The 21024-nt window shown below is 36.9% G+C and overlaps 1 protein-coding gene and 2 non-coding genes across 4 annotated transcripts; all 3 read left to right on the plus strand.

Annotated features, from left to right (window-relative positions):
- The first annotated feature begins 12560 nt into the window (after positions 1 to 12560).
- RPL5 (ribosomal protein L5) lies at positions 12561 to 20738 on the plus strand. Of its 2 annotated transcripts, none has more exons than XM_039838853.1 (8): positions 12561 to 12716; positions 13934 to 14003; positions 14089 to 14204; positions 15363 to 15497; positions 16433 to 16635; positions 17583 to 17760; positions 19999 to 20087; positions 20570 to 20738. In XM_039838853.1, the coding sequence occupies exons 1-8, from the start codon at positions 12714 to 12716 to the stop codon at positions 20667 to 20669; spliced, it is 894 nt and encodes a 297-aa protein (XP_039694787.1). In that variant the 5' UTR covers positions 12561 to 12713; the 3' UTR covers positions 20670 to 20738. The 2 variants fall into 2 exon arrangements, with proteins under 2 accessions (XP_039694787.1, XP_039694788.1); XM_039838854.1 differs by having other exon boundaries at positions 20002 to 20087.
- On the plus strand, positions 17414 to 17510 carry LOC120583571 (small nucleolar RNA SNORD21). The gene has a single exon (XR_005647810.1). It is a non-coding gene; the product is annotated as a small nucleolar RNA SNORD21 (small nucleolar RNA).
- LOC120583572 (small nucleolar RNA SNORA66) lies at positions 20179 to 20311 on the plus strand. Its single transcript, XR_005647811.1, has one exon. It is a non-coding gene; the product is annotated as a small nucleolar RNA SNORA66 (small nucleolar RNA).
- Positions 20739 to 21024: the final 286 nt, after the last annotated feature.

The following is a 21024-nucleotide window of genomic DNA, read 5'->3' on the forward strand; positions in this document are numbered from 1 at the left end:
GGATTAAAATTTTATTATTTTATATTTATTTATTTATTTATTCACTTAAATTTTAATTAGTTTCAAGTATATAGTACATTGGTTAGACATCTATAGTTAGTAAAATGATCCCCCCAATTACTCCCTCCCTCCCCTGACCCTCCACCTAGCCAATGTATTAATACTAATTGCATTCCCTATGCCGTGCTCCCCATCCCCATGACCATCCATCAACTACTAATTTGTACTTCTTTAACCTTTCACCCCATTCTCCCAGCTCCCCAAGGCCTCTCCTCTCTGTCTGTCACTAAATTGTCCACTATATTTGTGAGTCTGTTTTTGATTAGTTTGTTCTTTTTATTCCTTAAGTTCTGCATATAAGTGAAATCATATAGTGTTTATCTTTCTCTGTCTGACTTAAATACCTTCCAGATCCATTAAAGCAATATCTTTTTTCATCCTCTTCCTTTTCACATGTAAGGGTCCTGTTTTCTTATCCTTTCAGCCACTCTATCTTTTGGTTGGAGCACTTAATTCTTTTCCATTTGAGGTACTTATTGATAGAAATGGAGTTGTTACCATTTCTTAATTCTTGTTTTTGATACACGTTTTTTTCTTCTTAAAGAAGTCCCTCCAACATTTCCTGTAATACTGGCTTAGTGATGATAAATTCCTTTAACTTATTTTTGTCTGGGAAGTTCTTTATCTGTCCTTCAATTCCAAATGATAGCTTTGCTGGATAATTTATTCTTGGTTGTATATCCTGGTCTTCATCCTGTTGAATATTTTTTTCCAAGCCCTTCTGTCCTGCACGGTTTCTTTTGAGATATCAGCTGCCAGTCTTATGGGTGTTTCCTTATAAGTAATTATTTGTTTTTCTCTTGCTGCTTTTAATATTCTTTGTTTTTAACCTTTGGCATTTTAATTATGATGTATCTTGGTGTGGGCCTCTTTGGATCCATGATTTTTGGAATTCTCTGAGCTTCCTGGGATTTTATGTCCATTTCCTTCACTAGGTTAGGGAAGTTTTCCATCATTATTTCTTCAAACAGCTGTTCAACATCTTGATTTTCTTTTGTTACGTCAATCAGATGAATATTTAGAGCCTTAATAGTGTCCCACATCCTCCTTAAATTATTTTTATAGTCTTGGCATCTTTTTTCTTGCTATTCTGATTGAGTGCACTGATTGGTTTTCCTGTCCTCTAGCTAGGGCATTTGATCCTCTTCTTTATTCACTTTGTTTATTCCATTTAATATACTTCCCATCTCAGTCAATGTGTTCTCCATTTCAGACTGGCTCCCTTTTATAATTTCCATTTCTATTTTTATCTCTTTGTTGGAGTTCTCTACACTTCCCAAAAGTTCATTGAGAATCTTTATAACCAGTGTTTTGAACTCTGCATCTGTTAGATTACTTGACTCCATTATATCTGGATCTCTGTTCTGTTCTCTCATATGGTTTCTGCTTCTTTGTCTTCTCATTTTGGCTGCCTTTTCATGTTTGTTTCTATGTACGAAGCAAAGCTCCTAAGTCTCCCAGTCTTATTAGTGTGGATTCGTGAAGTAGGTGTCCAGTGGCACAGTCCTGAGACGGGGTTAGCTGCAGGCCAAATTTAGCCCAAGCCTCTACCCCTCTGGGGCTACCTGTTAAGATTTATCAAGCAATCCACAGATGCTTTGCTTATAGTTGCTTCAAAAGGTCACACAGAAATGGAGGCCAACAGTGTGAGTCTCAGCAAGGAGCACCTGACTCAATGAGGAATTACATGGATGTGGCTTGGGTGGGACCTGAGTAGGGGTAGGTGGGGTTTCAGGGAATCCTCTGGGTAGAGCGACCTCTGTTATCCAGTTTGATGACTTCACGGCTATGGCCACGCCATGTGGGGCACGCCAGTAGTGAGGGAGGGCTCAACAGGGAACAATGGATACCGCTGGCACTTCTGTACTGAGCGAGTCTCGCTTAAGCCTCACTCTTGCAATGTCTCCTTGTAAGTCCCTGGTGCCCCCTGCGTGCAGCTAAACAGGCACTGGTGCTCAGAACGAGCAGGACCTTCACCACAAAAATCTGCTCGGGGACGCAGCACCTTTAAGAGGCTTCTGCTGCTGCTGCCACCGCAGCCTCCATCTCACTCATCCACTCGGGACCAGACAGATCCATGTCCTTGCTCCGTCCTACCTTCTGCCGTTGCAGGGTGATTTCTTGGATTTCTCCCTAGTTGTACGGTTTGTTCATTGGGCGATTTTTCCTTGCTGCTGCTCCTTGTTTCCATCACAACTTTGGTTGCCAGAGGGATGAACAGAGCCTCTATCATCTATGCCATTTTTTTTCTCCTCTAAGGATTAAAATTTTAGACAAAACATTTTTTCTAAATTGAGCTGCTTGAGAAATATTCAACAAATGTGATATTCTAATTAAATACAAGAAAATTGGGACAAGGAAACAAAAACGTTTGCATGACTGTGAAGAAAACTCACACACAAATAAACCTAAAAGTAGGACATAGCGGAGTGAGAAAATCTCTTGGTCTCTCCCCTTAAAGTTACAACAAACTGGACAACTATTATTCAACAGAGGATTCTCTGCTCAACACACAAACTCATCTAAGAGAACTGTGCATTGCAGCATCTGAAGGTGAGCATATTTGAGAAAACAGGGGAGACAGGACTGGGGAGAAACAGAGACGAAGATGTAGACGTAGTCCAATGCTCACTGTGGCCCCAACAGTAGCAGTGAAAGGTCAGGTTGCAACCCCCACTTGGCAGCCAGAGAGGGACAAAGGGACTGAGGCAGTGTTCCAGCATGAATGGCCACCACATATTGTGGCTGAGCCCAATGACAGGGGTGGAGAAGCAGTGCAAAGGGTGACAGCTGCAGTTGAGCAGCCTCCATTACCAGGGGAAAAAAACAAAGTCACAGATGCACAAACTGCCCCATCTTCCTGTGGCCCACCTGACTCCAGCTGATGCGGTAGCAGTGGAGGTATCAAATTACAGTCTTCACTGGCTAGCCTGGAGAAGGCCAGAAGGACAGAATCAACACATTAGCATGAGTGGCTGGTACACACTGCAGCTAAATCCAGTGGAAAAAACAAAGCCGCAAATGCACACACCTGCCTCTCCCCCGCCCTGTGCACCCCTCTCCAACTCATCAGTGGAACCTGGTAGAGGCAACTGGGACCCTCAGGTAGTACAGCATGGCTTGCAACCTCTGGCTGCAGAGTAGCAGCACCAGAAACTTACAGGCCTGGAGCCCCAACATCTGCTATATCCCATGCTGATACTGAGATGACCAGGTCACAAAGCAGATCCTGCCCACCCCCCTCCCCCAATACAGCACATTTTCCAAAGCCAGGGCAACATGGGCCCCACTGAGATCCCAGAAGTCCAAGCAGCACAGATAAGAGAAGACAAAAACTTGTGCTATAGCACCATCTACTGGAAAATGAAAAGACCTCAACTTAGTAACCTGCAAAATAGTTAAAAGCAAACAAAAAAATTTCAATTCCTTAAATGCCCAGGCAGAGAAATAATCCATCAAGCACCATAAATAGCCAAGGTAATAAGGAAGCTCAGAAAGCAAATGAAAAGTTTCCAGAAAATAAATTCAAAGACAGGGAAGACTGAGATTTAAATGACAGAGAATTAAAAATTGCAGTTCTGAGAAAACTCAACAAGATATAAGAAAACTCAGATAGGCAGTTCAATGAGCTCAGTAATAAAATGAATGAACAAAGGGAGTACTTTGCCAAAAATACTAAAAATATAACAAAGAACCAAACAGAAATCTGGAGCAGAAGAACTCAATAAATGAGATGAAGAATGAATCAGAGAGCTTAGGAAGTAGAGCAGACCAGATGAAAGAAAGAATTAATGATCTTAAAGATAGAAATCTAGAAATGGTTCAGGTGGAAGAAGATAATCAAGAGTTTAAAAAAATGAAGGAATTCTATGAGATCTATCTGACTCCAGTAGAAAGAGCGATGCAATAATGGGTATACCAGAAGGCAAAGAGTGGGAGAAGGGAACAGAGAGCCTATTCAAACAAATAATTGATGAGAACTTTCCAAACCTATGGAAAGAGCTGGATGCTCAAATCCAAGAAGCTAACAGAATACCTAATTATCTCAATGCAAAAAGATCTTCTCAAAGGGACTTTATATTAAAATCGCCAAAAGTTAATGCCAAAGAAAGAATTCTTAAGGCATCCAGGAAAAAGAATATCTATAAAGGAAATCCCATTTGATTATCATCAGACTTTTAAGCAGAAACCTGACAAGCTATGAGAGTGGCATCAAATATTCAAAATCAAAGGGAGAAATCATCAGCTAAAAATAATATATTCAGCAAAATTATCCTTTAGATATGAAAGAGAAATAAAGGCTTTACCAGACCAAATAAATAAATAAATAAATAAAGCTGAGGGAATTTATCACCACAAGACCTGTATTTCAAGAAATGTTGAAAGAAGCTCTTCTATCTGAAACAAAAAGACAAAAGGATACAGAACTGTAAGATGACAAACAGAAGTAGAAGATTGCAACTCCTTTTTGGAAGAGGGTATTAAACACTTAAATATAATATAAAGGTTAAAGAGAGTAAAAGCATTTTTTAAAAAGCCTATAGCTTCTGCAATTTGGAAACAAACACACAGCATAAAAAAGAATAATTTGTGACAACAAAAATATAAAAGGGGAAGGGGAAAAGGACTGAACTTTCATGGGTGAACGGAGATAAGACGCAATCGGAAGGAATAGAACTATTATAATTTTTTTTTTGCATAAACCTAATAGTAACCATAAACAAAAATTTAGAACTGATACAAGTAACATAAAAAAGAAAAAAAGTAAATAGAGGAAAAACTCATAAAATACCGCCAAACTAAAATAGCGGACAGAAACACAAGGGAAAAGAAACATTGGAGATATATAGCGACCAGAAAACAAAAGATAAAATAGCTATAGGAAGTTCTCATATGTCAATAATCACCCTAAATGTAAATGGACTGAATTCACCAATTAAATGACACAGAGTAGTAGAGTGGATTAAAAAACAAGACCCAACTACATGTTACTTTCAGGAGACCCATCTCAGCTACAAAGACAAATATAGATTCAAAGAGAAGGGGTGAAAGATGACACTCCAAGCAAATGGCATCCAGATAAAAGCCAGTGTAGCTGTACTTACACCAGACAAAATAAATTTTAAGATAAAAGAGGTAACAAGAGACAAAGTAGGGTATTTTATAATGATAAAGAGGACAATACATCAAGAAGACATAAAACTTATCAAGATATAAGTACCCAATCTAGGAGTACGAAAATATATAAAAGAATTATTAACAGACCTAAAGGAGAAACTGACAAATATACAATTATAGTAGGGGACGTATATACCCCATTGACAACAATGAATAGATCATCCAAACAAAAAAATAGTAAGAAAATATCGGCCTTAAATGACACATTCAATCATATGGAAATAGTCGATATTTACAGAGCTTTCTATTCCAAACTACAGAATATACATGCTTCTCAAGTATATATGAAACATTCTCAAGGATAGACCATATGTTGGGGGCACAAAACTAGTCTCAATTGATTTAAGAAGACTGAAATCACACCAAGCATATTCTCTGACCACAACTGTATGAAACTGTAAATTAACTACAAGAAGAAAGCTAGAAAAACCAGAAATATGTGGAGATTAAACATGCTACTGAACAACTATTAGGTCAAAGAAGAAATAAAAGATCAAAATATACATAGATACAAATGAAAATGACAATATGACTTGTCAAAATTTTTTGGATTCAGTAAAAGTGGTACTAAGAGAGAAGTTCATAGCACTATAGGCCCACCTTAAAAACACACACACACACACAAGGAAAATCTCAAATAAAAAAATCTACCATTTCACCTTAAAGAACTAGAAAAAGAACAAATGAAGCCCAAAGTGAGAAGGAAATAAAAATCAGAGCAGAATCAAACAAAATAGAGAACAAAAAAGACAATAGAAAAAAATAATGAAACAAAGAACTGGTTCTTTGAAAAAATATAAATAAAATAAAAACCTCTGCATAGATTCACCAAGAAAATATAGAAAAGACACAAATAAAATCAGAAATGAAAGAGGGGAAGTTAACAGACTCCACAAAAATACAAAGGATTATACAAGAATATTATGAACAGCTATATGTCACCAAGTTCAATAATCTAGAAGAAATGGACAAATTCTTAGAAATATATAACTTTGCCAGACTGAACCATGAAGAATTGGAAAACCTAAATAACAGTAAGGAAATTGAAACAGTCATCAGAAACCTCCCCCAAAAACAACAGACCAGGACCAAATGGCTTCACTGGTGAATTCTACCAAACATTCAAAGAATATTTAATACATACCCTTCTCAAATTCTTCCAAAAATTGAAGAAGAGACAATACTTCCTAATTTATTTTATGAAGCCAACATTACCCTAATATCAAAACCAGGCAAGGACAACATACAAAAAAAGGAATTTATAAGCCAATACCTCTATGAACATTAACCCAAAATTTCTAAACAAGATACTAGCAAATCGAATACATTAAAAAGATAATACATCACGATTAGTGGGGTTCATTCCAGGGATGCAAAGATGGTTCAACATACTCAAATCAATCAATGTGATACATCACATTAACAAAAGAAAAGATAAAAATCATATGATCCTATCAATAGATGCAGAAAAAGCATTTGACAGAATAAGACATCCACTTATGCTTAAAGCGCTCAATAAAATGGGTCTAGAAGAAAAGTAACTCGACATAATAAAGGTCATATATCACTATGACAAACCATCAGTTAATATCACACTCGATGGTGAAAAATTGAAAAGTTTTTGTCTAAGATCAGAAAAAAGATGGTGAAAAATTGAAAAGTTTTTGTCTAAGATCAGAAAAAAGACAAGGATGCCCACTCTTGTCACAGTACTGGAAGCCCTAGCCAGAGCAATGAGGCAATAAAAAGAAAGAAAAGGCATCCAAATTAAGAATAAGGAAGTAAAACTGTCACTATTTGCAGATGATATGATTCCATATACAGAAAACCATAAAGGCTCTGCCAAAAGAATGTTAGAAACAATAACCAAATAGAGTAAAGTTGCAAGATACAAAATCAATGTACAGAAATCTGTTGCATTCCTGTATACTAACAATGAAATATCAGAAAAACTAATAAAGGAAATAATCCCATTTGCAATTGCAACAAAAAAATAAAATACCTAGGAATAAACTTAACAAAGGAAGCAAAGAAATTATTTGCTGAAAACTACAAGACATTGTTGAAAAAAACTAAAGCGGACACAAAGAAATAGAAAGATATTCTGTGTTCAAAGACTGGAAGAATCAAACTAGTTAAAATGGCCAGATTACCTAAAGAAATATACAGATTAAATGCAATCCCCATCAAAATGCCAATGGCATTTTTCAAAGAACTAGAGCAAAAAATTCTTAAATTTATATGGAACCACAAAAGACTCCCATCAGCCAAAGCAATCCTGAGAAAAAAGAACCAAGCCAGAGGTATCACACTCCCTGATTTCAAATTATACTATAAAGCTACAATAATCAAAACAATACAGTATTGGCAGACGAATAGACACACAGACTAATGGAACAGAATTGAGAGCCCAGAAATAAAACCACATGTATACTGACAACTAATCTTTGACAAAGGAGACAAAATATACAGTGGAGAAAGGAAAGCCTCTTTAATAAATGGCATTAAAAAAATTGGAAAGCCACATGCAAAAGAATGAATCTGGACTACTATCTAACACCCTACACAAAAATTGACTTGGAATAAAGACTTGAACATAAGTCCTTAAGCAATTAAGTACATGAAAGAAAACATAGGCACTAAACATATGGACCGTGGTCTTAGGGAAGTTTGTATGAACTTGACCCCAAAGGCAAGGGAAATAAGAGCAAAAATAAATGAATGGGACTACATCAATCTAAAAAGATTCTGCACAGCAAAAGAAACCATCAACAAAACAAAAAGACAATCAACTGAATGAGAGAAGGTATTTGCAAAAATTACCTCTGATAGGATGACACTATCCAAAATATATGAAGAATTCATACAACTCAACAACAATAACAAAAACATAGTATAATTAAAAAATGGGCAAAGAACCTGAACAGACACTTTTCCCAAAACATACATATGGCCAACAGATATATGAAAAGATGCTTAACTTCTCTAGCTATTAGAGAAATGCAAATCAAAACCTAATGAAATACCACCTCATACCTGTTAGAATGGCTATTATCAATAACACAAGAAAGAACAAGTGTTGGAGAGTATCTGGAGAAAAGGGAACCCTCATACACTGTTGGTGGGAGTGTAAACTGGTACAGCCACTATGAAAAACAATATGGAAGTTCCTTAAAATATTAAGAGTAGAGCTACCATATGACCCAGGATTCCCTTTTCTGGGTATTTACCTGAAAAATTTGAAAACATTTATTCATAAAGATATACTCCTATGTTCATTGCAGCATTATTCACAGTGGCCAAACAAGGAAACAACCAAAGTGCACTTTGGTAGATAATTGGATAAAGAAAAAGTGGTACATATAAACAATGGAATATTACTCAGCCATAAAAAAAAATTATGAAATATTGACATTTGCAACAACACGGATGGATCTTGAGAGTATCGTGCTAAGTGAAATAAGTCAGACAAGAATATGATTTTACTCTGATGTTGGATATAAAACAGAAACAAATGAACAAATAAAATAAACAAACAAACGTAGACACACACAACAGTATGGTGGTTACCAGAAGGGAATGCGGGTGGGGAGGAGGATAAAGAAGGTAAAGGGGGTCAAATATATGGTGATGAATGGAGACTAGAATTTGGGTGGTGAGCACACAATGCAATATACAGATGATGTCTGATAAAACCGTCCAATAACCAAAGTTATCTCAATAAATTTAATTAGAATAAAGAAAAATAGACCTAACACTAATTTCTATAGAGATTGTTTCCTGACACTGATAGATCAGTGTATAGTCTGATTGAAAAGACATTTGAACAAACTGAGCAACATACTGCTATTTTTGTTTTCATTTACTATACTCCAGTATTTAAATATTGGAAGAATAACAAAACTTCCATGTTTGGGGATATTAATATGAGAAAGTGATAATTACAATAAAAGTGATAGTGATTTATACGACAATATTAAAATAGCTGGTAATAGTTTGTGAAATAAAAAGTTATCATATATAATACCATTACACTGTTTGAATTTGATATCTAAAAATTATGGTTTGTTTTCAAATCTAAATATGCTTTATGAATTTTATTTAAAATTCTAGTTGTTCTTGCTTCAGTCTAGCAAAATTTCTCCTGATTTAAATTAATAAAAATTATTTAAGAACCACAATGACCCTAAAAGTTGTCCAATTTGGCATTACTATCTGTAGAACACAAATGATGAGATATCTTGGTGACAACATAGATTTTGCTGAAATGAAGATATGAAATGAAACTTTTATGAAATATTATATTTTATGAATTGTGTGTTTATCTTATTAGTCATTCAGACATCAATAGCCTAACAACAGAACAACTAAAAATTGCTGAATCATTTTCTATTATAATGTATGTTTGACATTTTATAATGCTGAGTTTATGTTCATTTTAAATAATAAAAAATCTTTCCCATTCCAGCAGGAATCAACATTTTATTTTTTATTTTGAAATCATTTCAAAATCAAAAATTGATTGTAAGAACAATACAAAGATTTTCCATATACTCTTCTCCCAGATTCCCCATTGGTAACATTTTAACACATTTGCCTTATAATTTTTTCTTTTTACAGACACACACATTTTTCCTGAGTCATTTGTTGAGTAAGTTGCAGGAGTAATGCCTGTTACTACAAAATAGTTCAGAGTGTATTTCCTAAAGAACAGTCTCATACATAACCGTAGTGTGCCTATCAAAATAAAATTAACATTGATCTATTACTACCATCTAATCCACAGATTCCATTCAGATTTCACGGATTGTTTCGAGGCTGTCCTCTGCACAAAAGAAATAAAAAGTCTTCCTTTTTCTTCTTCCTTTATAGTCCAGGATGCAATCTAGGATCACACATTGCATACTGTTGTCATGTAATCTTGTTCTCTTCTTTAGTCTTTCCTTGTCTATTATGATTTCGTCATTTTTAAATACAGACCAGTTACTTTGTAGAATGTCCTTCAATTTAGGTTTGTTTGCAGTTTCATGATGTATCAGATTAGATAAACTATGTAATTAGATTAGACTAGATAAATTTGGCACGAAGTGCTTTGCTGTTCTTCTCTGTGTATAATATCAGGAGGAACACAAAGTTGACTTGTCCAATTACTGGTAATTTTTAACTTTTACCACTTGAACCAGATTAGTTGGTCAAAGGCGCTGGGCAAGCTCCCCCTGCCTCCTGGTGTCACCAATTGCACCAGCTGAGCCAGTCATCCTAGCCACGAACCCCCAGCTGCAACCAAGGGGAATAGATACACACGTACTTTCTAAAATTTTTTTGATTTTTCAATTATAGTTGGCATACAATATTATATTCGTTTTAGGTGTACAACATAATTAGATATTTATATAACTTACAAAGCGATCACCTTGATAAGTCTGGTACTCATCTGACACCATACATAGTTATTACAATATCATTGACTATATTCCTTATGCTATACTTTACATCCCCACAACTATTTTTGTTATCACCAATCTGTACTTCTTAATCCTTTCCTCTTTTTCACCCACCCCTTCCAGCCCCGCTCCTAACTGACAACCTCAAAATGTTCTCTGTAGATACACATATTTTTAACTTTATTGTCATAAATATTTATAAGGTAAGAAAAAGCAGGTTACAAAGAATATAACATATTTAATTCAACAATGTGTTAGCTTGCTTCATAACTTCAAAACATTTCAGATGAATGGTATGTGGGCCTTCATATGTACTCTTGCCCTAAAACATGTAGAATTTAGGGTTGGACCTATTTTCTATAGACTTTCCTTCCTGATGCTTCCACCTCCAATGTAAACAGGGCCTGACCATACATGTGGCACCTTTTGTAGACTAATAACTTTATGAACCACCAAAATGAAGGTCTTTAAGTTTTTTCTATAAATACAAATTGTATACCTCTTTCTTTATATTTCCAAAAGCCCCTCAACAAAGATTGAATTACACTCATTTGTGAGGAGTGTTTTAACATTTCTCTTTGAGGGTTCTGTCAACATTAGCCAGAGTGGACTCAATCTACGTTGTTTTTTTTTTTCATACAAGGATTTACAAATTAAAACCAGAGTAAAATGGCATCATAATTCTGATTTATTCTAGTGGTGCTTTTTTTGGAACCACTCAACCTTGTCATGTTGTTGGAAAGATCCTTCTCCCAGTTCTAACAGTGAGCAGTTTACACACTGATTCTTTCATGTTAGATTAAACTCATGAAAACCCATTTCCCAAGAAAAGGCTTAAATCACTGGGAGATGGAGGTACAGAGTTAAAATTCATTCTGAAGATGTCGATATTTTAAACTGCTGTACTGGTAAGTAATTTATCTTCTTTTCCTAAAAGATTCAGTTAATTCCACTATTGGGCAAAATGCGGTTTGTTTTCTACTTTCCTAAGGCTTTTTGACTTGCATAAGATTGAAGCCAATTTTAAGATGTAGATTCCAGCCCCCAAACCAGCGAGAATGATTCAGTAGAGCTGGTGGATATTCATATATCTGCATTTTAACCAGTACCCAAATAATTCCCATGCAATAGCCCAAAGACCACCCTTGAAATATTGTTAGGTGAGGGAATTATTTCTCTTGAGATGTTTTTTGTTTGGTTGGTTGGTTCTCTTCAGTCTTCATATGGAGAATAGTAAAATGACTTACTTCCCAGTTACAATTAGTTTTAAAAGAATGGAAAAAGGATTTAAACAGAAAAAAAGTTAAGCCGACCACATTAGAGCAATGGAGAGAGGGAAAAGGAACGAAGTGGTCAGAGACCAGGGAAGATGATGTAGGTAAAGAGGCGGGAAGGAGAGAACAGTAGTTCTCTTAACATTTAATAAATACCAAGCAGTTACCGAATGTCAGTACCATGCTAGGTGCTGGAGATTGAAAGGTGAAGAGTCCTTAGGGTGAGCCTAAGCAGGTACGAAGGTGCTGTGGGAAAGCAGAAGAGGGGTTCATAACCTAGTCTTAGAGCACGAAGGCAAGGCTTCCTGGGCGACTCTATGTTCCGGGCCGGGACGACTAGTCCAGGAGGTAGTTTCCTGCAGAAGCAAAAGAGTTCCACAGCAAATTGATTCTATTTAATTTTTAAACTCTTTTCCTGCTTACCAAAGTAATATATGTTTGTTATGAAACAACTTCCTAGCATAGGGAAGTGAAATCCTCCCTGCTACTGCTCACCGTCAATCCCTGTGAAATCATCAGCCAGGAACACTGAATATTTGTCGCGGCAGGGAGAAATCCAGCAGGATTCCTCCTACCAGCAGGGGGAGACATGCCGCTCTCCAGACGGACGGCGGATTTCTCTTCCGCACGTCGCTTACGTGATCGCTGGCGCTACATACTGCGCCTGCGCACGAGCTGGGGCCTTTTTCACCCCGGAGCTGTGCTTGGCCTGTAGGTCTGTGACGAGCCGCGAACGCGGGTCTCTCTGTTCCGCAGGATGGTGAGTGGGTATCCCGATCCCGGGGCTACAGATGGTCGGGGGTTCTTTCTCCTAACCTTAACGCCAACCTACGGCCGATCTTGCGTGGCGCAGGGGTCGGATGGCATTAGATTACCGGCTTTGCCCAGGTCGGGCTGCAGCTCCCAACGTGGCCTTAATGGCTGCCACCGGGCGCGCAAACTTGGTGGGAAGGGGATTGACGAAGAAGAGCAGGACCTGGGGCGGCGGGCTGTGGAGGGTGGTGAGTTCAGTAGACAAGCATGGAGATAGTGCCGGCTCGTCCGAGGGAGCCCCGGTAGGCGAGGTTGCATTAGTCAGTCTCAAAGCTCGGTGGGGCATACCTGATTGGAGACGGGCTGCGACTTCTTGGACCCAGCCCCACCCCTGACTGCTTGGTGGGTTTTCCGGGAGAGCGTTGGGTCCGGCGGGTCTTTTCAGAAAGCCGGTGTCGTTGGTCTGAAGAAGTTGCTTTTAAGCCAAAACCGTCAGTAGAGCTTGGAGGCTGCGGCGTCTGTGAGCCCTGAAAGGAAGCTCCTTTGGCTTGGTATGCGCTTTCTGCCTCTTTATAGACTGTCGCTGGTACCAGTTTTTAATGATTCTTGGAGCGAGTGTTGCTAAGTTGGTGGGAGACAGTCCTGTTTTAATTGGGAGTAATTGCTGAATATGATCTAGCAAGTTCAGTTTTGTGGTATAATTTAGACTTTTGAAAATCGTCCGTGTATGTAAAGTGATGGAAAATAGGAGTTTAGGTTCTCGAAATGGGATAGTGTTCAGAACAGATGAACGTTTGTCAAGATTGACTGCTGTCTGGAGCAGGGCTTTGCAAAAGTTTGGCACAAGAATCAGTGTTGGTCCGCCAAGGAAGAGGTAGAAAAGTTGAGAGTAAGCATTAAAAAATTTAAAAACAGTGACAGTTTTATATCTGATGAATATAAGAAATCGCATTGTGTTTTGTATGTTTGCTTTTTTATTTCATTTTTCCCCCAATGATTCATCTTTATTTTGTTATATACAAAACTGTCTTGACAGATGGAAAGAAGAAATAGTGTAGTGATCTTTGACCCCAGATGGTTTGAGAAACACTGGACTCTACATGAGGGACAGTTGTCTAGATTCACTTTTGAAGTTCAAATGTTGTTTTGTTACAATTTCAGATGTCAAAAAGTATAAGCTGAAATAATTACCAGAGTTTTAATAATTCTTTTTTTCTTTTTAAGGGGTTTGTTAAAGTTGTCAAGAATAAGGCCTACTTCAAGAGATACCAAGTGAAATTCAGAAGACGACGAGGTATGGTCAGGTTTTCGTGTTCATAGTGAAAAAAAATCTTTGCAGTGGTGTAGACTTTCTTAAACTATTTTTTTTTTTCTTTTAGAGGGTAAAACTGATTACTATGCCCGAAAACGTTTGGTAATCCAGGATAAAAATAAGTACAACACACCCAAATACAGGATGATAGTTCGTGTAACCAACAGAGATATCATTTGTCAGGTAAGTTGCATTCTAGACTCAAGCAATGATGGTAAACCTACCTCCCCATAATTTACTGTGCTAGAGAAATTGTACTTGGAAAACAAAAACATGTATGGGTTAGAAGGGCCATCAAATGTAATGCCTGAGACTCCAAAAATATTAAGTGAGTAGTTCTTTCCCTTTTTGTAGGTCTTAAATTGGAGCCTGGAAATTGGTGCTTAAAAAAATATTCTGACTGAAAGCCTCGTTTATCAATCTGGGCCCAGTTGAATCCCATTTATTTTCTAATTGGGGGGGCAAAGAAGGTTAGAGGAATTTATGGTTCTACCTTATTTTACAGGGGCGGGTGAGGTGGAGGATAATTTAAAGAGCAAGCAGAAGGTTCTTGCTCACAAAAATTCCAGTAGAACGATAGAATTTGCCGTGGACTATAAGTCCTGCCTTTTGCTATATGGTCTTACATACCACATATTCACTATTTAAGGGGTGGGTAGTTGTGAAGGTTAAATTAGGCTTTTAAGATTGTTCTTATTCCTGCTTTTTGTTTGAAGTAAGTTCTAATTGTTATGTATAAAGGTGTCTCCCTCTTAAATTGTTCCAAAAAAGTGGCAGTTTGCTCCTAGAAGACAATTTTATGGGCTTTTAACAACTAGGGAAAATTTTTATACTTGAAATTTGCTGGGCCCTTGTAGGAGGCAGACACCCCTGTTTTCTGGGCAAAATCTTCCTCCATGCCTGAGTTCACATAACTAAACACTGAGTGTCCAAAACGTTATTGGACTTAAATATGCTTAATTCAAAAGATTTTTGAAATAATTGGGGATTCCTTTGACTTTTCAAAATGCCTCTTTGATTCAGCAGCTAACCTGCTAAGTCTTCTGTATTTAGAAGTAAGGAAGTATAGTATTTATCCCAAAGGCATTTTAGTATTCAGTGTCCTTATGATAATTTTAGTCTTACATATTGTGACATTAGACAAACATATTTACAGAGTCATAAATCTACCTGTTATAATTGACCAAGCCACATGTAGTTGGATGTGAGTGGGTTTAACAAAGACAAATTTTAAGTGCCGTGGATCTATGTCTGGCTTTTTTTCTTTTTCCTTCAAGTCCTTGGAACAAGAAGGTACTTAAACAGTGAAAGCAGATTACTAACCTTTTTTTTCTCTTACAGATTGCTTATGCCCGTATAGAAGGAGATATGATAGTTTGTGCAGCTTATGCTCATGAACTTCCAAAGTATGGTGTGAAGGTTGGCCTGACAAATTATGCTGCAGCATATTGTACTGGCCTGCTGCTGGCCCGCAGGGTATGTACAGGACTATTTTAACTGATGTTTTTTGGAATTAGATCATTGTTTGGAATTTTCTGTAAGGTAAATGTTCACACATGGATAAAATACCCTCAGCTGTGAGGTCAAGAGAGTGCTTGTTGTTACCGTGTGGCTTATAAGGGCATCATTGGCAAAGATGATTTTATAAAAACAAGGTTTGATCGAAACACCATACATTTTCCGACAGATTTGGGAAGCAGTTTTCCTGTTTTTCTGTCCTGTTTGTTGGATGTATTTAGACCAATAGAATTTTCTGCATTGGTGGATATCTTTAATCTGTGCTGTTGATATGGTAACCAGTAACACGTGGCTTTTGAGCACTTGAAATGTATCTAGTACTACTGATGAACTGAATTTTTAATTTACATTTTAATAGCCACTTGTGGCTAGTTAGTGGCTGCCTTGTTGGGCAGATCTACTCAGAAGTGTAGATCTGATTGTAAGCATACATAAATACACAGACTCTGCTCCATATCTTGAGAATCTATAGTTTAGTAGGATGTCCAAGTGATTTATGTGTATGTTAAATTTTGAGAAGCAGTTTCTTGTGGGACGGGGCAGGCATTGTGGAAGATTCATTTTTGTTTTAATCATCTCTGCCTCTGGGTGGCAGTATTTCCTGTCATGCAGAAAAGATGAAAATGATTTTGCATTTTGTTTCCTGAGTTACTGACATTGTTTTGCAGTGGGATTGTTAAGCATGCATCATTGTCGGGGACCCACATCTTCATTGGTTATAAATATGTTTGGGCGTGGGGAACATTGTCATTAACTACGAGAGCAGCTTGATGCAGAGTAGGATAAAGGGATAAATGCATTGGAAAATTTTTGTCAGGTCATTAAAGTTGTGACTTGAGATATTGTTTGAATATATTCAGACAGGTATTTAGACTGGTTTTTTTTGTTAATAGCTTCTCAATAGATTTGGCATGGACAAAATCTATGAAGGCCAAGTGGAGGTGACCGGAGATGAATACAATGTGGAAAGCATTGATGGTCAACCTGGTGCCTTTACCTGCTATTTGGATGCAGGGCTTGCAAGAACTACTACTGGAAATAAAGTTTTTGGGGCCCTGAAGGGAGCTGTGGATGGAGGCTTGTCTATTCCTCACAGGTAATATAGTATTCAAGGCCTCGTTGCCTGAACTCCATATTATAAGTGAAGAGACTGGGGTTGAGTGGTAAAAATGGTTTATCCAAGATTTTGGAGCCAAGAAGTAGAAGAGCCGGGGTTGAAACCACTACCTTTCGTTTGTGACTTAAGTTTTGGTTAGAAATAAGAGCTTGATTTCATCACGGCCCACCCACCCCCATTCCCTTCTAGTGCATTTTTTTTCCATTCAGAAAGAAAATTACTGAGTTATGGGAAAATGTCTCAAGGAAAAAAGTTTCATGAAAAAGGCTTATGACAGATTTCTAAACTTTTAACTGGAGATAAGATTGTAGGCCATTCTTAGAAGCTAATTAAGTTGTTTTAATTGGGATGTTCCTTTGGATTAATGATATCTGTTGTTGAGTAGAAACATCTTTAAATGATTTATTAGCTTTTTAGGAATGTTTTAGTGGTTGGTGATTTAACATCCAAGAGTTGTGTGTGTATATATATATGAAATGTAACGTAACTAGAACTTAATTTTATAATGTTGGGGAGGAAGGGTTGTGGATCTGCAATTCTGTTTCAAGGCAGCTATGTAATCTTGAGTGACTCACTTAACTCCCATGTACCCTGAAGCACCACTGTGAAATTCTAGGATCGGGGTGGGGGCAGTTTTAAAACTTTGCTATGATGATAAGGAGGACTAACTTTATAGTGGCGAAAAGGCTTGGTTTATTTAATGGTTTTTAAAGGTGTTTGTGGCATGATTTTCCATCCTGGAATTCAGAAATTAGCTGCTGAATGATGATATCCCACTAACTGAGCAGTCAACAGTTGGTCCTTTGGTTGCACATGATGCAATTTAATTGTTTCAAGACGGGACTGAAGGCAGCTACAGAAATGAATTCCTGCTAGTGAACTGATGTAAATCAGTGTATACTAAAATATGAAAAACTTTCTTTTAGTACCAAACGATTCCCTGGCTATGATTCAGAAAGCAAGGAATTCAATGCAGAAGTACATCGGAAGCACATCATGGGTCAGAACGTTGCAGATTACATGCGTTACCTAATGGAAGAAGATGAAGACGCTTATAAGAAACAGTTCTCTCAATACATAAAGAACAACGTAACTCCAGACATGGTAAAATTTTTAACTAAATATGCCTGTGGTTAATTATAGAACTAGGTTTACTATTTGTTTTTAGTGGGTACATTATATGGCTTCATTTCAGGTTAACAGTTAAAAGTTGAATATGGGCATGTTCATAGGTATAGACAGACTCAAATAAGCTGTCCTTGGCCTAAAATGAAATGACATGAAATTGGGATGTTGGATCTAGGGCAGGTTATAAACTAGGATAAGGAAGGTAGCATGAGTTAGTCTTGACAACATGCTTTTAGGAATCTTTAGAAGACAAAGGATGGCAGGTTTCAAGCATCTAAATTTAAAGCCTTCGGTAGCTTTTATGTATTTGGCTGTTCTGTATAGATTTCATTTCTGTGGTCATAGTTAATCTGTGTCTGTTATGAGGTGCTAGTTACTACACTTCACTCATTTTGATGCCATGCGGAAGAAAGGTTCTTTCATAGCAAGTACGTGTGTTTCGGACTTTCTGAATGTCTTAGGCATGCACACAGAAAGGGATATCTACAGATTCTATTACTAGTCCTGCATGATGCTGAAGAAGTGAACCATGTTTGCTAAAGTGAGTTTAATGTTGGAGAATTTATCACCCTTAAAGTCGAGTTTTCCAGGGCTATCTGTCAACACATTGGAGTGACTGAAGATGATAATACCAGTAATGAAAGCATAGAATACAAATCACACTGTTATAAAACTATTACAAATACAGAATTATATACAAATGAATGGGTTACATATTAAGTGTTACATACGGAGTAATTGTTAGATTTTTTTTTTTCTGTTAGTGCAGTTATATTTGGTTATGAAAATTATTTTTAAAATAGTGTTTTAATTGGGGAAAGACTACTTTGTTATTTGTATGCTCAGTATATAGGCTAGGGCTGGTGGATAAACACATAGTTTGAGTTTTGAGCTAGGAAAAGTAATTTTAGTAATGTAGATAGGTGCATGTTTTTGAAGTCAGATGGATTTAAGTACAGTGGAAAGCTGTAATAAAGTGCTAAGAGAGGTAAATTAACTTTCAAACGTGATTTAGGTAGTTGAGGTCTTGTGCAGTGAAAAATTTCGCATTATTTTCCTTTGCTGATTAAATAATTAAGCTTTACACAAATGCATGTAGTAATTGAATTTTCTCCACTTTGAATTTAAGAGACCTGGTTTATGTTATTCATTTTAGGGGTCTGTAATTTTTACTAGATTTTGGTAATGAACACTCAGGCATTTTACAGCTGTTCTTCATGACTTGATCTTGCACAGGATCAAGTCATTTATAGTTGACCCTGATAATGTGGAAGGAGGGGTGGAGTAAAGGGTGCCAACCCATGCCATCCCTCAAAGCAGTCAAAAATCCACTTCTCCCAAACTAACTATAATCGTCCCTCAATATCTGCAGGGATAAAGAGGCCTGCTGTATATTTATTGAAAAAAAATCAGTGTATGAATGAATCTGTGAATCTTTTTTAAGGTTAGACTATTTGTAGGTGGTAATTGAAACAATTCAGAGTTGCAACATTATTTTTTGATGAGTTTTAGAACAAAATTCTCACCAAGATGTCCAACTGGATAAGCTTTGAGGGTATGCTAGAGAAATTTGCACCTCCTTTTGGTTCCACAGAGGCTTAATATTGTTGCCAAGATACGAGTAACTCGTGGTGGTGTAATAGTAGTAGTAGTAGTACAAGATATAAGAGGTCCCTGGTATGCAGTACTGAGATAGCTATGAAAGACCTTTCAGATACCAATGGAAAATGTAAATCTGGAGAATGTGGGGAAGACAAATTAATTTGGCAATTACTTCTTGACCTCTTAAACACTTGTCATCTTAACATCTTAAAGCTTTGTTTTGGTGTGTATCCTTACTTGAATGAATTTAGGTTAGATAGTATTTTAAATGACTATAAAATGTGTTTCTACAGAAATCAGTTTGCTTCAAACTTGAGTGACTTAAATATAGCCAAAGTCCTCAGAAATGCATGAAAAAAAATTTTGAGGAAGATTGAGTTTTGTGAATGTCAACTCATTGCCTATCGTAAAAATTGGGAATTTCTTAGGAAAAGAAATTTAGAAATATATATTTAGAAGTTTAAGCAGATACCACCACTGATCTAGTTTAGTGCCTTTTGAGAATTTGGCTAGAAGGACAAAATAGGCTTAAGTAGTAGATTATAATACGCTGTATTATTGTTTAGGGGATATGAAATGAAACCAAGTACTGTTTGCTTTGCTTTGTTTCAGATGGAGGAGATGTATAAGAAAGCTCATGCTGCTATACGAGAGAATCCAGTCTATGAGAAGAAGCCTAAGAAGGAAGTTAAAAAGAAGAGGTATACATCTTACTGTTGTCTTTTCAAGGGAAAGAGCTTGGGAGGGAGGGGTTCCCTGCCTTGTTTCATCTCACTCAGACTGGGTGAAGTTGGGCAAACTCGATCACTAACTCTGCATGATGTTGCAGAAGTGAAGGGAACCAGGTTTGCTAAAGTAATTGTGGTGGTAGAATTGTATAAGCCTCAGAAGCTACTGAGGTGGCCCATTCTATCCTAGTACAATTTCTTCTAACACTTAATGATTCTAAGCATTGTATTAACATGTTTGATTTTGGGCCCCATATGGTAATAGAACAGTATTACAAAAAGTCGGGGTTTGGGAAAGTTAGCGTAAAATTATAAATAAATACACATATTGGAATTTGGATTGCTTGACCTCCATCTTGTTACAAAAGTCTATCTTTTTCAATCGAAGTTAAATGTTCTCTATCTTCCTTAGCTGCAGTTTTTAAAAATAACAGTCCTGTCTCTTTGTTTTATAGGTGGAACCGTCCCAAAATGTCTCTTGCCCAGAAGAAAGATCGGGTAGCTCAGAAGAAGGCAAGCTTCCTCAGAGCTCAGGAACGGGCTGCTGAGAGCTAATAAACCAAACTGAAATTTTCTATTAAGATTTTTCATATAAAGATAGTAATAAACTTATTGAATCTGCATCTATTTCTGTGTTAAGACCTTGTTAATTTGTAGGAAATACCTTGAAATTGACAGTACTTTTCTTCAAGAAACAAGATTAGCTTTTTCCAGAAAAAGTTGTCTTACATATTGACCAATTGGGCTGTTCTCCCTGACAAGAGTTATCCTTCAAATTGTATGATGTGCTCTCCCAAAAAGTCTAGCAAGCAACAGACCAACCTTTCACTAGGAAATGTTTCAATCATTTCTTTTAACCAGATGTTTGGTGGGAAGAAAAGATACCTTCAAAGTATATAATTTTAGAGAA

The sequence above is a fragment of the Pteropus medius genome, unplaced genomic scaffold (assembly GCF_902729225.1).
Source record: "Pteropus medius unplaced genomic scaffold, Ma_sr-lr_union100, whole genome shotgun sequence".
NCBI classification, from domain to species: Eukaryota; Metazoa; Chordata; class Mammalia; order Chiroptera; family Pteropodidae; genus Pteropus; species Pteropus medius.